The sequence below is a fragment of the Gracilinanus agilis genome, chromosome 2 (genome assembly GCF_016433145.1).
Source record: "Gracilinanus agilis isolate LMUSP501 chromosome 2, AgileGrace, whole genome shotgun sequence".
Taxonomy (NCBI): Eukaryota; Metazoa; Chordata; class Mammalia; order Didelphimorphia; family Didelphidae; genus Gracilinanus; species Gracilinanus agilis.
In genome coordinates this window covers 424,573,614-424,589,897 of record NC_058131.1, presented here as the reverse complement: position 1 = coordinate 424,589,897, position 16,284 = coordinate 424,573,614, and the positions used below count along the sequence as shown (strand labels likewise).

The window sequence follows — 16,284 nt, the reverse complement described above, 5'->3', positions numbered from 1 at the left end:
TCATTTTGTAAAGTATCCCTTTGATAGTTTGATATAGCACTGTCTGCAAATTAACTTTAAGAGGATTGCCATTTTTATTATATTGGGATGGCCCAGCCATGAGTATTGAATATTCTATTTAAGCTATTTAAGGGGTTCTTTACTTCCTCAAGTATTTTTTAAACTGAATCTATACAAGAATGTTTTGGTAGATTGATCTGCACCTATATTATGCATTTTGTAGTTTTTTTGGGCTGGGATTTCCTTTTCAATTATTGCTTCTTTTTTTGTAATTATTATGTAGAAATGCTACTGATTTTTGTGGGTTTACTCTGTAGACTGCAAATTTACTGAGGTTATTGTCTCAATTAGTATTTTGCTGATTCCCTAGGATTTCTAAGTAGACTACCATGTCATCAGTAAGGAGAGATATTATTTCCCTTTGCAATTACACTAGTAATAATAATAGCAGCTATCATTCATATAGGCTTTAAGATTTGCAAAATACTTTACAATTATTATTTCATTTTATCTTCACAAGAACCCTGGGAGGTAGGTGCTATTAAGAGAAGGGGAAAAGGAAATAAACACACATATAGTATCTACTATGTGCCTGGCACTGTTAAGTGCTTTTTGCACATATTATCTCATTTGATTCTCACAACTCTGAGAGGTAGGAGTTATTATTTTCTTCTTTTTGAAATTGAGGAAACAGACTTGTTAAGTGACTTGCCCAATCACACAGCTAGTACCTGAAGTAGGATTTGAACTCAGGTGTTTCTGACTCTAGGACTGGCCCTCTATCTACTATGCCAACTAGATGCCTTTCCATTTATCCTAATATCCCTATTTTATGGATAAAGAAACCGAGGCACAAGGGAGGGTGACTTGCCCACCAGGGTCATAGAATCAATATGTTTCAGAGATGGGACTTGAACCCATACCTCCCTGGGTTTGAGATTGGCTTTCTTAATTTCTTCTTTAAGAGTTCTAATTTACCTTATTTCTTTGGCATTTTAACTTAATTCTTTGGTTGCTCTCCCAAACCATTCTGGAAATTCTTGGAAGTGTTTTGTTGTCATTTCAGGAGGCCTGAATGAGTGTTTGTCCCTTCTCCTTCCTCAGAAATAAAGGTAATTTTGTTGAAAAATTTTAAGTATTTAGCTACAGATATGGTATGGCTCCTTCTCCCCTAATGCTTGTCCATTTTCCCTCCTTGATGCCCATGTCTTTCTCAATTTCTTTGCTGGTTTTTCTATGGCATTCTTGCTGCCAATGGATTTCTAACAAGGCATTCTTTCCTTTTTCAAATCCCACTGCTGGTGCCTCCCTCCCCGTGCCTTTTGCTTCCTGTTCTCTTAGACCAATGCTTTGGGTGACCCTGTTTCCCTGTGAGGATGGAGGTGACCAGTTGGGATACTGGTACAGAGATGCTGAGTAGCCATTTTAATTGGACTGTAAAAAATAAAATTAATCTATCTCTCCTTTAGGCTATCTTCTGTTCAGCTATCCACATAATCTCCCAAAAGAGCAGGAATCCCCATAGTGCTCCCCATTCTGCCATTTAATAAACTTTCAGGATTAAGTAAAAACTGTATAAATCCTTGTATAAAAATCCAAGAATAAAAGCCTTTACTAATCTGGCCTCTTCTTAACTTTCTGGACTTCTTATACCTTCCTCCTTTCCAATAATTCTGCAACTCATTTACACTGGTCTCTTTCCTGTTCTTCACACAATACTTTGTCTCTGAAATCAGTGAATTCTCACTGGCCAGAGTCCATGCTTGGAATCCTCTCCTTTCTGATTTCTACCTCTATGGATTCTTTGAAGCTAAAATCCTACCTTCTACAAGAAGCCTCTCCCAGTCCCTCTTAATTCTCATGCCTTCCCTCTAAAGATAACCCCCAGTTTATCCTATCTTGTTTGTACAAAGTTGTTTGCATGTTGTATGTCCTCCCCACTTCCCCACCAAAATTAGACTGAGCTCCTTGAGGACAAGGAGTGGGTTTGTCTTTCTCTGTATCCCTAAAACTTAGAACAGTGCAGTATTTGGCACATAGTAGACATCTGATAAATGCATGATGACTTATCTTGGCCAGGAAAAGTAAAAATTAGCATCCTAGAAGAAACCCCTTAAATAGGATCACTTAAATAAACTATTTAAATGATCTAGATTTTAAAAATTCTCTATTTTGCACGTGTCGGAATAACAAACTTTCAATGATTACTTCATAGAGCCAGGATATTCTCACCAATATCCTGCATGACCAAGCCCTTCCAATGGGCTACGATTTCACCTCCTCCAGACCAGTAATAAAAAGTGTCCAGCCATCCAAATATAAAAAGGTTTTATTCATTTCTGTTACTTATTCTATTTAGAGTACAAAATATAAACATACAAGCCACAAAATCCTGTAGTTCTTCCATTTACACACTAGTATTAGCTGTGCAAATGGAGATGGCCAAGGTGTGAGGCCTCCCAGCCAGGAGAGGTAGTCCCTTCCAAGTGAACATCAGGCTTCAAACATGGAGCAGCCACTGCAGAGTGCTTTCTCACCAAAGTCACTGTAACTGGGGAGAACACCATGTAGAAAGAGAAGACCAGAAAATCCATTGGATAAGAAGAAAAACTTTGATACAATGGAAAGAAACCAAGGCCTGGAATTCAAGCAACCTGGATTCCAGACCTGGGCTTTGCAACTAACTTGCTGTATGACCCTTGGGCAAGTCTTGTCCCCTTCTATGGAATGACTGTCCTCATCTATAAAATGAAAGGCCTGGAACAGATCTGGAGTTCTTAACCCCAAGGGAGTCTCCCTGAAGGGAGTTTTCAGGAGAGCTTTGAACTCAGCTGGGGAATCAGTTTCCTCAGTCATCCTATGTATTTTATTCTATGTATTTATGTATTATGTAATCAGTATTTATTATATATTTACATTATATAAATTTATTTATTTTATATTTTAAAACATTTTTCTGAGAAAGAATCCATAGACCTCACCATATAGCCAAAGGGGTCTAAAACCCCCAAAGTTTAAGAACTCTAACTAGATAATCTCTGAGGTTTCTTCTAGTTCTGACACATCCTATAATAGTTAATATTTTTAAACTGGCAGGATGGAATGAGCAGCAGATTCGGAGTCAGAGGACTTAGTTTGAATCCAGGTCTTTATTTCCTACTTATCTGGCTTCTTGCAAGTGTGGAACTCCCTCATCCATAAAAGGACAGGATTAGAATGGATGACCTCTATGGTTCTTTCTCCAACTTTAGTTCTCTGATCTGTGAACTCAGGAATGAGCTCAGCAACTGCTAAAAAGAGCGCTCTGGCAGAAGGGACACAGTGTCCGGTCTGGTGGCAAAGCTTTCCATCCCAGTTAATACAAGAACATTTCCCTTTATGCTACAATTGAAGGTGTCCCCAAGAAGACCTCCAGCCTACTTTAATGGCTCCATAACTTCTCCAACATGACCTTCTGGATCACTTACTTAACAACAGCACACAGCGAACAGACTGCAGCATTGCAGCCATAGCAGATTCTGATGCAGCTCTGACACAGGAAGCGGTCACACTGGCTACAGGCCTCTTTCCCACGGACAGTTCTCACACAGGATGAGCAGGCTTTGGATATGCCCTCTGATGAATCTGTTTGGGAAATCAAGTACCTGTAGTTTACTGATCTGGCCATAGAGAAGTGCTGGAAGCCTTTTTCCATGTCCAAACAGACCCCACTGCCAGGTCTCAATCACTGGCCTTCCTCTCCCTCTTCAAGTAACTGAGCACCACAAAACAAAAAGGCAGTTTTTTTCAACTCACATTAAAATTGTGAATGTTGTCTTGATCAGGTTCTTTTGCTTTCAGTAATTGAGTTTATGTTACAGCCCACAGTTCCATGAAGCTGTATCTCCCTACTATTCCACACCATTCTCCCCAACCCCCTGGAGAGAATGCCTCAAATTTGGAATTAAAAGAATCAACTGTGTTCATTGGGGATGCTTTAAGAGAGTTTGGGTGACTGAATTTTTAGCTTATCACTAGCAGTTATAAATTGTTTAACTTACTTTCAAATTTAAACATGTAACTGGAGTCAAAACTTTTTGTTTTCCTGAAAGAACAAGACAACTCTCTCATATTGCCCCAATACAATAAAATAAAGTCATCTGTTTTTTAAAAAAACAAATCCAGGGGGCAACTGGGTAGCTCAGTGGATTGAGAGTCAGGCCTAGAGATGGGAGGTCCTAGGTTCAAATCTGGCCTCCATCACTTCCTAGCTGTGTGACCCTGGGCAAGTCACTTGACCCCCATTGCCTACCCTTACCACTCTTCTGCCTTGGAGCCAATACACAGTATTGACTCCAAGAAAGAAGGTAAGGGTTAAACACACACACACACACACCCAAGAAGATCTTCATGTAGATTAAGTATATGTGGGTAATGACATGAATCTTATGAAGAGAAGGTACTTTGGTGATGCTATTACATGAATCAAGGTTTTTGCTGGTTTAGGTACCTGTATCATCCCGGGCCTGGGAGCACCTCCTGAGCAGTTTCCCATCTTGTCCAATCAGCATCTGCCCGCTGAGAGTGCACACTGCCCTTGGGGCTTCATGCTCGTGTTTTGTGGTTTCTGGAAGAGGGTCCATAGCACAGCCCTCATCCCACATGTGGTCCATGTAGGCTTGGGCTCCCCTGAACAAGAGCTGCTTCGTCTTCTCTGGAAAAGCAGTCAGAGTGTGTGGTGGGAGGGAGAGGAGATAAAGAAAACAAAAATGAAACAAGTTCCTGACTTGAGGAATTTACCAGGGGGACAGGTAAAAAGCAAGGTAATTTGTGAAGGCAGAATTCTTTATGACTTTGGGGCATCTGTAAAGGCTTCCCAGAAGATGGGGTACTTCATTTTCAGTAGAGAAAGAAAATGGGAATCCTAACCCAAAAACAGAGCTGGGGAAGAGTACCTTGTGACATCCCTATAGCACTCATTTCCCCCTTTCCTCCTTAAGTCAACTTCATGATTTTTGGAGTGCAGAAAATCTCAAAAGTTACAGACCCCACCTTCAGGAAATACAGTTACAGGTAGACAGAAGTCCACAAGCCTTATCTCTCACAAGTATTTATCAAGCACCCACTGTGTGCCAGAGACTCTGCTAGGCCCTAGGGAAAGACAGGAAGTCCCTGCTCCTTAAGAAGGCTTCTATCTATTGGGGTGACTAGATGATATGCACATGTGTGAACAGGGTAGGATCTCCTCTGTGTCCTGAGGACAATGGAAAGCAGAGGAAAGTCTATTCATGAAGCCTGAGGCGCTTGTCTACCCCTAGTGGCCTTCAGTCTCTTCTACTTCCACTTTTACATTAAAATAATGTGTGTGTGTGTGTGTGTGTGTGTGTGTGTGTGTGTGTGTGTGTGTGTTTTGTAGGTGGGAGGCCTCAGGGCACTGGGCTGAGGGGTAGGAGTAGAGAGAAAGAACATAAATGGGGTCAGTGTGTGTTCATTTATATCCATAGTAAGTCTTGGAATGATATCCTACAGATACAGGGCCCTACTGTATACACAAAATAAATACATAAATATAAGACAGCCTGGAGGGGGTGCTAGCAATTGGGGAAACTGGAAAAGGCCTCAGGGAAAAGATGACAATTGAGCTGATCTCTGAAGGAAACCAGAAATAGGTGAAGATGAAGAGGAACTGAATTCTAGGCCTGGTGGACAGTAGCAGAAATCATTCATTCCATAAGCCTCTATTGTACACTTTCTGTCGCCCCACCACAAGCTTAGCAAAACCACCTGGTGTGGATGAGCTCCTTGAGGCAAAAACTAGATAATGAACTTAAGAAGAATGAAGCAGCAAAGAATAGTTACCTGCTCTAAGTTATGGAGAAAACTATGATTAATGGGAAGTAGGAACATGAGCCAGTGAAGGTAGAACAAGAGAGGTAGAAGAGTAAGGTCGTAGAGGTCAAGAGAGAAGGGAATTTCCATTTTCTTCATAAAGTTTTTACAAAAAAACAAAAGCCTACAACTGACCTCCCATAGCACTCAGAGCCTGAAGCAGGTTAATTTAGCACCTGCATGTAAACATTTATGTATGTCCCATGATTAATCCTTATGCTAACAAAAATGTTTAGTTCCCACTTTGTATTTCCCACAACATCTATGGGCATACGGGAAGCACCCAATAATTTGATTTCAGATCAAGAACAGGGCATGATCAACAAAAAATGTGACTGAGAATCTGGATGAATACACACACTGCCAAATAAATATAAAATATAAATGTTTCATGTGCAGTGATTGGGGAGGGGGCTGGTAAAAGGGAAGAACATGTTGATGAGTTAGATAAAGCTTTCTGTACAAGGTGGCTTCTAAGCTGAGACCTGAAGGAATGCAGGGATTTCAAGAGATGAAGAGAGAACATTCTGGGCATGAGAGACAGACAGCTAGCACAATGGGAGAAGGAAAGTCATAAAGAAAACTGCCAGCAGGTGAATTTAGTTGAAACGATAGAGTGTAGGAGGGAGAATAATGTGAAATCAGTCTGGAAAGATAGGTTGGAGCCAGAATGTGAAAGGCTTTAAATGTCCAACAGAAGAGTTTGTATTTTATCCCAGAAGAAATGTGGAGCTCTTGAAACTTTTTGGGCACAGAAGTAACAAGCTCAGAGCTATGCTTTAAGGTAGCACTGTCAAGCTCAAAAAGACACAGGGTTCACTAAAACATACATAAGGACCTCTGCAGCCTACATATTGACTTGGAAAATCACATATGAACATTATCTGTTTTACTGCATTTTTGTTAAATATTTCCCAATTATATATTTTTAAACCCTTGTACTTCGGTGTATCCCAATTATATTTTAATGTGGGTCAGGCCAAATTCAGGAGTGTTGTCGGTTATCACTGCATGTCTGACATCTCCATTTTAGGATTTTAATTTGGCAATTATGTGGAGAATAGCTTGGGGATCAGAGATACTGCAGACAATTAGAAGGCTATTGTAATAGTTTGGTTCAGAGTGGCTAGAGCCTTAACTAGGGTATAAGTGGAAAGAAGGGGTCAGATAAGAGAGATGTAGTAAAGGCAAATCAATAAGACTTAGCTAAATGATTAAATGCTAGGAAGAGGGGAAGCTAGAGCGATGATGAGCCAAAGATGACTCTAAGGCAGGGACTTTTTTTTTGTCCTATAGACCCTTCTGGCAAGCCGGGAAAGCCCATGGACCCCATCCTAGAATGTTTTTTTTTTCCAACCTAAAATGTTCCTAAGTGAATATGGTAAAAAAAAAGTTATATTGAACAAGTTATCAAAATCTTTTTTAAAAAAAGTTTATGAACCTTAGGTCTTGCTCTAAGGAAACAAACTTGTATTAGAAATCAGTCAGGCCACAAGCATTTATTAAGCACCTACTATATGCCAGGTATTACGCTAAAAGTATATACCTTTAAGAAGCCCACATTCTAAAAAAAAAAAAAGGATATCATGTCATCCTAGTTAACTTACTTCCACACCACCTGTTGACATATACTCCTTCTAACTGCCCTTATAATGACAAAATTTTTAAGAGTTACAAATATCTTTCTATATATGAATATAAACACTTTGACTGTACTAAATTCCTTAAATTTTCTCTTTTTAACTTTTTATGCTTCTCTTGAATCTTGTATTTTAACATCAAATTTTCTGTTCAGGACTGGTCTTGTCATCAGGAATGCTTGGAAACCTTCTATTCTATTAAATGACCACCCCCCCCCCCCCCCGATAATATATACTCAATTTTGCTGAGTAGGTGATTCTTGATTGTAAATCAAGCTTTTTTGCCTTACAGAATATTCTAAATCTTATGATCCTTTAATGTAGAAGCAGCTAAGTCCTTTGTAATCTTGACTGTGGTTCCGTGATTCTTGAATTATTTCTTTCTAGCTGCTTGCAATAGTTTCTCCTTGACCTGGGAGCTCTGGAATTTGGTTATAATATTCCTACTAGTTGTCTTTAAGAGATTTATTTCAGGAGGTAATCAATGTATTCTTTCAATTTCTATTTTACTCTCTAGTTCAAGAATATTGGAGCAGTTTTCTTTGATAATTCCTTGTAATATGATGTGTAGGCTTTAAAAAAAAATCATAACTTTCAAGTAGTCCAATAATTCTTAAATTGTTTCTCCTGGATCCATTAACAGAGTAGTTATTTTTCCAATTAGATATTTCATATTTCTTCTAGTTTTTTTCATTTTTTGATTTTGCTTTTGTTTTTTGATATTTCGTTAAGTCATTAGCTTTCATCTGCCAAATTCTAATTTTTAAGAAATTATTTCTTCCATGAGTTTTTTTTTTTTAAACCCTTGTACTTCGGTGTATTGTCTCATAGGTGGAAGATTGATAAGGGTGGGCAATGGGGGTCAAGTGACTTGCCCAGGGTCACACAGCTGGGAAGTGGCTGAGGCCGGGTTTGAACCTAGGACCTCCTGTCTCTAGGCCTGACTCTCACTCCACTGAGCTACCCAGCTGCCCCGCTTCCATGAGTTTTTGAACCTCTGCTTCCATTTGGTCAACTCTACTTTTAAAGAGCCTCTTTTCCTCACTGAATTTTTGTGCCTTTTTTTCATTTGGTCAATTTTGCTTTTTCTAGGTATTTTGCTCTTGCATTACTTCCATTTCTCTTTCCCATTTTTTCTCCGCCTCTCCTATGTTTTTTAAAGTCCTTTTTGAGCTCTTCCAGAGCCTGAGACCAGCTCCCATTTTTCTTTGAAGTTTACTTGTAGCTGCTTTAATCTCACTATCCCCTTCTGAATTTGTGTCCTGCTCTTCTTTGTTGCCATAATCATTTTGTATGGTTAAATTTTTTTAAATGTTTGCTCATTTTCCTAGCCCTTTTCATCTTATCTTCAACACTTTTTGAACTTAAATGTGGGCTCTGTTCTGAGGGGAGAGGGGGATACTCTCTTAAACTGCAGTTTTTCCTTGCTGCCATCCTCAGTGGTAGTTCTGAGTTTCTGCAAGTTTCAGTTCTTCCAAGATGGTATAATGGCCTCTGGGCTGGGAGTTCTGAAAGCTACCTCCCACTACTGATTCAGTCTCCCCCAAGGCCTGCTAATGGTTTATAAGGGCCAGCACACTAGGAATTACTTTTTGTTGGGGCTCAGGGCCTCAGGCCTCATTCTGGGCTTACACTGGCCAGGTGCACTGAGGACTGCCTTGTGCTATGACTGGGGGGGAGGGAGGGAAGTGGGGAGGCCTTCATTACAGGCTTGGAACTTCAAGGGGTGGACCAGTTGCTATGTTGGTTTGGGGCCTGGTTCAGAACATCAAGCAGTAAGGGGGCAAGGCTACACTCTCCTTTTACCCCAGTGAAACAGACCCTCTCTGCTTACCTTCCAAGATGTTTTCTACAGGAAAGTTACTTCATTCTATTACTCCAGTATTTGTTTTGGAGCATTACTTTAAGGTTGGATTCTCAAAGTGTTTCAAACTTTTTGAGCCACTCCTCTGTCATCTTTCAAAAATTAAAAAAAAAAAAAAAAAGGAAAAAAAAGAAAAAAGGGCCAGATAGGTGGCACAGTGGAAGGAGCACCAGGCTTGAAGTTGAGAGGGCCTGGGTTCAAATTTGACCTCATGCACTTTCTAGCTGTGTGACTCTGGGCAAGTCACTTAACTCCATTTGCCGAACCCTTTCCCGTCTGTCTTAGAGATGTTACTGAAACAGAAAGTAAGGGTTAAAAAAAAAAAACCCTTATTCTAATGGGAGAGACAACATGTAAATAAATAAAGGGAAAGTAATCTTAGGAAAGATTTCTCTGTTAGCTGAGAAGAATCAGGAGAGGCCTCCTGCAAAAGGTAGCTTTTGAGCTTAGTCTTCAAGGAAGCCATGGATTCTAATGGGTGAAGGAAGAGAGAGCATAACCTGGGCAAAGGCACAGGGATGAGATATGCCCAGCTCTCCTCTGGATTTCATCGTCTCCCAAGAACCTCTTCATCCCACAAGATCATGTTAGTCTTGAATTCAACCCTAGTCAGTTCCCTTATCTTCTGGGGTCCTTCCCTCTGACTGGAAGCTGAAGAGTTGAATTTCTTCCAGAATTTCCACTTAGGGAGGGCTGCTCAGCCCAGCTCTATCTTCATTTTCTACTAGGCTTTACCCCCTCTGGATTTCTCCTCCATGTCTGTATCTGCCCCCTATCCCCACTCCTTTTAGCTTCCTTCTGTGCATTGCTTTCCTCTTTTAGAATGGGGCTGAAAAGGTAGGAAGTGGTCTAGTTGTAAGGGCTTTAATACCAAAGGACTGGAGGTGGCAGGGGCCCACTGAAGTTTAATAGGAAGAGAGGATAGGGGAGTGACTGGGGCATTGTACAATGGAAGCAGTGATATGATCAGATCTCTACTTTAGGAAAATCAAGTTGGCTGCTCAGGGAGGTTATTAGAAGATTACTGAGAGGCAGTTAGGTAGCTCAGTGGATAGAGCCAGGCCTGGAGGTTAGGAGGACCTGGGTTCAAATCTGGCCTTGGACACCTCCTAGCTGGGCAAGTTACTTAACCCCAACTGCCTAGCCCTTACTGCTCTTCTGCCCTGGAACCAAAACTTAGTATCAATTCTAAGACAGAAGATGAAGGGTTAAAAAAAAAAAAGGCTACTGCAAGGGAGAAGATAACATGGCCATGAACTAGGGTAGCAGCATGAACGAAGAGAAGGGGATGTACATTAGAGATACTGTCAAGGCAGAAACAAAAAGGAGGAGTGAGAGTTAAGAACTGAGGACAACAGATTTCCAGCCTGGGTGACTAGGAAGACTACCTTGATAGTAAGAGGGAAGTTTGGAAGAGGGAAAGGCTGGGGAATTGGGAAGGTGGGGGTGGATGGGTCCTGTTTTGGTAACATGCAGTTTGAAATGCCTAAGGTACACTCAGGTGAAGTTCTGTTGGTGATGTAATAATGCAAGCCTGAGAGATGAGGGCTGGATATGCAGATCTGGGGGTCAGTGGCATAAAAAGACAATTGATCCCATGGGCACTGATGACTTCAAGAAGAGAGAATATGCCCAGAGAAGAGGGACCATCCACGTAAAGGAGCTGGAGCACAAGTGTGCACGATGATCTGATCTAGGGATGGCAGAGAGCAGAGGCTCAATGTCTGGGTCAGGAAATGCCTGGCAACTGGATCCCAAGGGACCAGGCTAACCTCGTAACTGGTGCCAGCTGGCCTGTGTTCATGATCACAAGGGATGAGGCTCATCCAGAAATTACCCTGAAAATAAAGCTGCTACTTGGCTCTGGGCCAGGTGGGCAGGAGGCAACAGAGGTGGCTCTTTGTACACTCTGCTCTCAAATTGTTTGTTGAAGAACAATCCACAACAAATATTTATCACATGGCTATGTTAATGTGAAAAGCTCTGTCATAGGTACTTGGAAGGATACAATGTTTACTCCCAGTTTTATCCTCCTAGCAACTATCTGGTCCATTCTTATCCCTCACTTGCTCTTTCAGAGATGAGGAAATAATTCCAGAAGGGGGAAGGTTTAGGAGTTCGGGCATATTAATTCTGATATTATTTTAGGAGTAAAGCTGACTCTTAACCCTAACTTTCTGTAACCCAAATTCCTAAGCCTTCCCTGAGATTACACTCAGGAAAACTAATCAGTTACCTCAGTCTCTTTATTTTACCAATAATAATCAATTAACATATGTATCAAGCAAACTTAGATACCTTAGGCCATATGGATTCCTGATCTAGGCATTAGCTATATCTATTATTTTAGGTTCCACCAGTTTGTATCTCCTGATGATTACCTCATAATTTTTCCTTCCCCCTATACTGTTGTAACCGCAATAAAAATACCAGTATGTTGGTTAAGGGTTAAGCTCCTCACCATCAGAGATTCATTCCAGTTAAGCTCTTAACCAACAGAGCTTCCTCACTGACTGACTACCTTATGTCAGAACTTTCTTTGTCTTTGTGTCTTTATTCTCACCTTATGCTCTTTAACTTTAACTTGTAACCCAATTTTTCTCTCAGTCCCTGGTTCCCCTTTCTGAGTGTTTTACCCACTAGGAACTTTTGTGTAGCTGCTGGTCAGCTACAGAAGGAATCTGTTCAAGTTCACATGGTCATAGTACCAATTCTGCTCAGACCTGAAAAGACCCTGATACATTCTAATCAATAGTCTCTGAAGAAGACGTAGCTGGCTGTCCCTTTTCCTTGTATCCTGTCTCTTCTAGGCCACTGCCCCAACAATTGCTCCCCTCTCTACTTTTCAACCACCTTCTATTTTACTAGCTTCCTATAAACATGTCCAAGCTTCTCCCAAATTTAAAAATAAAATTATATTAAAAAAAATAAAAGTGGAGCTTCTTTCCTATTAAGAAAATCATTTGACTACTCAAACTATCAGCTTCTCTCTCAAAGTTAAACTCCTAGAAAAAGTTGCTTATTTTCACTGCTTCTATTTCCTTCACTCTCATTCATTTCTCAATCCTTAGTAATCTGGTTTCTGATCTCTTCACTGCCCTGAAGTTGTCCTCCAGGTTATCCAAAAATCTCTCTTTTTTTAGACTTTACCTTTCTCATTGAGACTGACCATCTTTTCTTCCTCCTCTCTTTTTCTGGTCCTACCTGTCTGGAAATTCTTCATTTTTTTTTTTATCAGACCATGTAGAACCATGTAGAACCTCTAATTATGGATATATACTCTAATGCTTTCTGTCTTGGGCCTTCATTTCTCTAAATTCTCTTTCTTGGTGATCCCATGCCAGTTCCTATTATCACCTTCATGCAGATGACTCCTGCATTTATTTGTCCAGTCCTCACATCAACTAGCCAGAGGGTATTTCCAACTGAATGAACATAACATACCCAAAACGATTCATTACTTTTCTCCAAAACTCAGCCCTCGTGTTAAGGGTAACATCATTCTGAGTTCACAAACTCAGAATCATATTCAATTCCTCTTATTCATCACCTATTTTATATCCAAACACCTGCCATACCTGGTCAATTCTTCCACTCCACATCTCTCAAATCCATCTCTTTCTCTCCATTCTAGCCACCACAGGCCTTCATTACCTTTCACATGGCCCATTACAGTAGCCTAACTGGGCTCTCTTTTTCAAATCTCTTCCCTTCCAATCAAATTGTCATACATCTGTTAAACTATTATTCCTAAAGCATAAGTCTGAGCATCTTACTCCTCTGCTCAAAAAGGTTTGGTGTTTCTCTATTGCCTTTATGAAAAAACACAAAACTCATCTGTTTAAATTTAAAGTCTTTCACAAACTGGTTCCAGCCTACCTTTCCAGATGGACAAATTGTCCCTCAATCTACTCTGCCTTCTGGCTACCGGTGCCATGCTCTCTCCCATCAATATTAGCTTGCATTTATCTTTAAAAACAAAAAAAAAAGTATACCATCTGTATCTAAGGCAGAAGAGCAGTAAGGGCTAGGCAACTGAAGTTAACTGACTTGCCCAGGGGTTGCATAGGTAGGAAATGCCTGAAGCCACATCTAAACCCAGGTTCTCCCATCTCTAGGCTGGTGCTCTATCCATTGTGCTACCTATCTGCCTGTTATTATTATTATTTTTTTAATACTGGCTGCTTCAGAATTTTTAAAGCTTGGATTAAAACTATACTAAAGGGTAGCTAGGTGGCCTAGTGGATAGAGTGCTGGGCCTGGAGTCAAGAAGATTCACTTGGTCCCAGGCACTTATTGTGTGATCCTGGGCAAGTCACTATAACTCTGTTTGCCTCAGTTTTCTCATCTGCCAAATGAGCTGGAGAAGGAAATGGCAAACCACTCCAGTATCTTTACCAAGAACACTCCAAATTGAGTCCCAAAGAGTAACAAAGTTTTTTTGAACAACAACAACAAAAAAAAACCCAACCAAAAAACTGCACTAAAGACTTTAGGGATACTTTGTATTTTGTAATTATTTGTATGTATTCATGTTTTTCCAGTGGAACACAAACACCGGAGAATGGAGCCAATTTCATTTCTCTTTGTATTCTTATTGCTTAGGTCAATGCTAAGAGAATATAGTAGGCATTTGATAAATGCATATAGACCAACTGATCAATGGTTATTGGTTTGCTCAGGATGCCCCTTACACATGGAATGCATTCCATCTTCACCTCAGCCTCTTAAATGTCCTTAATTCCTTTCAAGGTACACTTCAGGTACCACCTTCATTAAGTGGCCTTTCTCTGTTTCCTCTCTTCCTCCTAGTCCTAAAGTCTTCCATACTCCTAAAAATTATTTTGTATTTATTTATCTGCATATATCTTTCTACACTAGAATCTAAACTTCTTGAGGGCAAGTACTATTTCTTTTTTTGTCTTTGTATTCCCAGCAGCTAACATAGTAACTGGCACATAGTATCGGATCAATTGCTGAGCCCTTTTTTGCCAGGATCAACTAGAGAAGGAAATGGCAAACCATTCCAGGATTTTTGCCAAGAAAACCCCATAGATAGCTATGGTCCACGGGGTCTCAAAGAGTCTGACACAACTGAACAAATAACCTCTTCTGACTGATGCTCAGTTCTTTGCAAGTTGTTCTCCCCACCCCTTAGTTTGTGAGTTCCTAGAAAACACCTATTGTTTGTTTAAGCTTTCTTTGTATCCTTGGAGCTTAGCATTATGTTCCTGACCCTAATAAATGTTTATTTACTGACCACTGGAGGAGACACAAAGTTTAGATAAGAGAGGCTCTCGTTCTCAGGGAATTAACAAATCAACAGAGACAACTGTAGTTTACAACAGCATCATACAGTTATGTTAGTGGAGATTCCAGTTCGAAAAGTCATTAGGCAAAGGTTGCCTAACCCCGGTTTCTCTTCTGGCTCTCCCGCCTTCTGGCTCCTCCCTCCTCTAGGTCCTTCCTCTACTGTCATACCCCTCCCCCAGGCTCCTTCCCTACTCAGTCTCTCTCCTGGACTCCCGCCCCTCCTCCTGGTCCCCCTTCTCTCTCCCGCCGTCCCTCGCCGAGGCTCCACTCCTTCCCAGATCCTTCGACCCGACTCGTGGCCCTCACCAAAGATCTCCCGCGTATACCGCTCTCCGAAGACGCCTCGGCTCAGCTCCTTCGGGCCGACCCTGACCTTGAGTTGCAGCGGGGTCGCGTCCCCAAAGGGGCAGCATCGCTTCGGCATTGCTGCCGCTGCCACTGGGCCCTGAGCTCGGGGTTTCTCAACCCCTTTGCCCGCCCGGGGCCGGCAGGGTCCAGCCGCGCGCCCCCGGGAAAACTCTGTGATCTCGTGACGTCACTGAAAAGCTAGCCAATCAATAGCGACAAAATAAGGGAGGGAGGCGGGAGAAGGAAAAAAAGCTCCGGGGTTGCGCTCGAGGAGAGGGAAGCCAGAAGAGGGGCGGGGCTCATCTGGACCACGCCCCGAGGGAGGGCGGAAGCGGCCTTCCTTTGGCCCTCCTGAGTATAGGGGAGGACCGTTTTACGTCATGGGTGGGGCTTAGTTCAGGGGCGAAAGAACTATCTGGAGGAGGGCGGGGCTAGCTCGGGGCGCGGATGAGCATTCCAAGGTGGTGATAGTGAACGCCTCCCTTTTTGGAGCTAGACTTAGTTTGGCGGATTGTGCAGCGCGCATGCGCGTCCTTTCCCGCTTGTTTGCGCACTGGGCAGTTTTCCCAAAAAAGTGCTTCTCTAAAGGGTCTTCTCACCTTCTCACTGAGGCAGCTCCTCTTGCCCTTAAAATGCCCTTCTTCATGATATATCGCCTCAGTGCCTGAGGAGGGGAGGTGGATTAGATTTATAGTTTAGCTCTGTTCATTAATCCACCGACTTCTAAGTCCAAGCCCCCTCCGCCGCACTTTGAGTTCCATCACCCCAACAACATGTGGTGGCCTTTTTTTATCCAAAAATGCAAAGGACAAAAACGTCAGAGAGACGGAGACTGAGACAGAAATTTAAGAAGTCCACAAATTCCTACTTAACCAATAGAAAGAAGCTAGCAGCCGTCCCTACCCACGTGGGTGGTGTTATAGGTACCAATGCAATTTCCTTGAGTCGTTTTTCTAATTGGGAGTGGATTCAAGTTTTTTGTTATTTTGTTTTGCCCCTAGCAGTGATTTTACCACCTGTGTAACATATTGTGTCACAGATGAACTTTCTACATTAGGTAGTGAATGGCTCTATCCACCTAAAGGATGAAAATTCATCTTTTCTGTTTCCAATATACCTGTTTGGGAGCATCAGTTATTCTAATCCTGACATTCATTTTCTGTCAATATACTTAGAGATGAGGGTTACAGATTTTACCCATTTGAATACTTTTTCTCTCCCCTCTTTTCTCTCAAATCTTTCAAGTGGTTT

General features: G+C 41.5%; 1 protein-coding gene across 1 annotated transcript; it reads right to left on the bottom strand.

The window, feature by feature from the left end:
• Positions 1-2,320: 2,320 nt before the first annotated feature.
• Positions 2,321-15,197, bottom strand: SIVA1 (SIVA1 apoptosis inducing factor). The gene is made up of 4 exons (XM_044664649.1): positions 14,992-15,197; positions 4,490-4,693; positions 3,468-3,624; positions 2,321-2,551 (listed from the first exon to the last, which is right to left on the bottom strand). The coding sequence occupies exons 1-4, from the start codon at positions 15,107-15,109 to the stop codon at positions 2,494-2,496; spliced, it is 537 nt and encodes a 178-aa protein (XP_044520584.1). The 5' UTR covers positions 15,110-15,197; the 3' UTR covers positions 2,321-2,493.
• Positions 15,198-16,284: the final 1,087 nt, after the last annotated feature.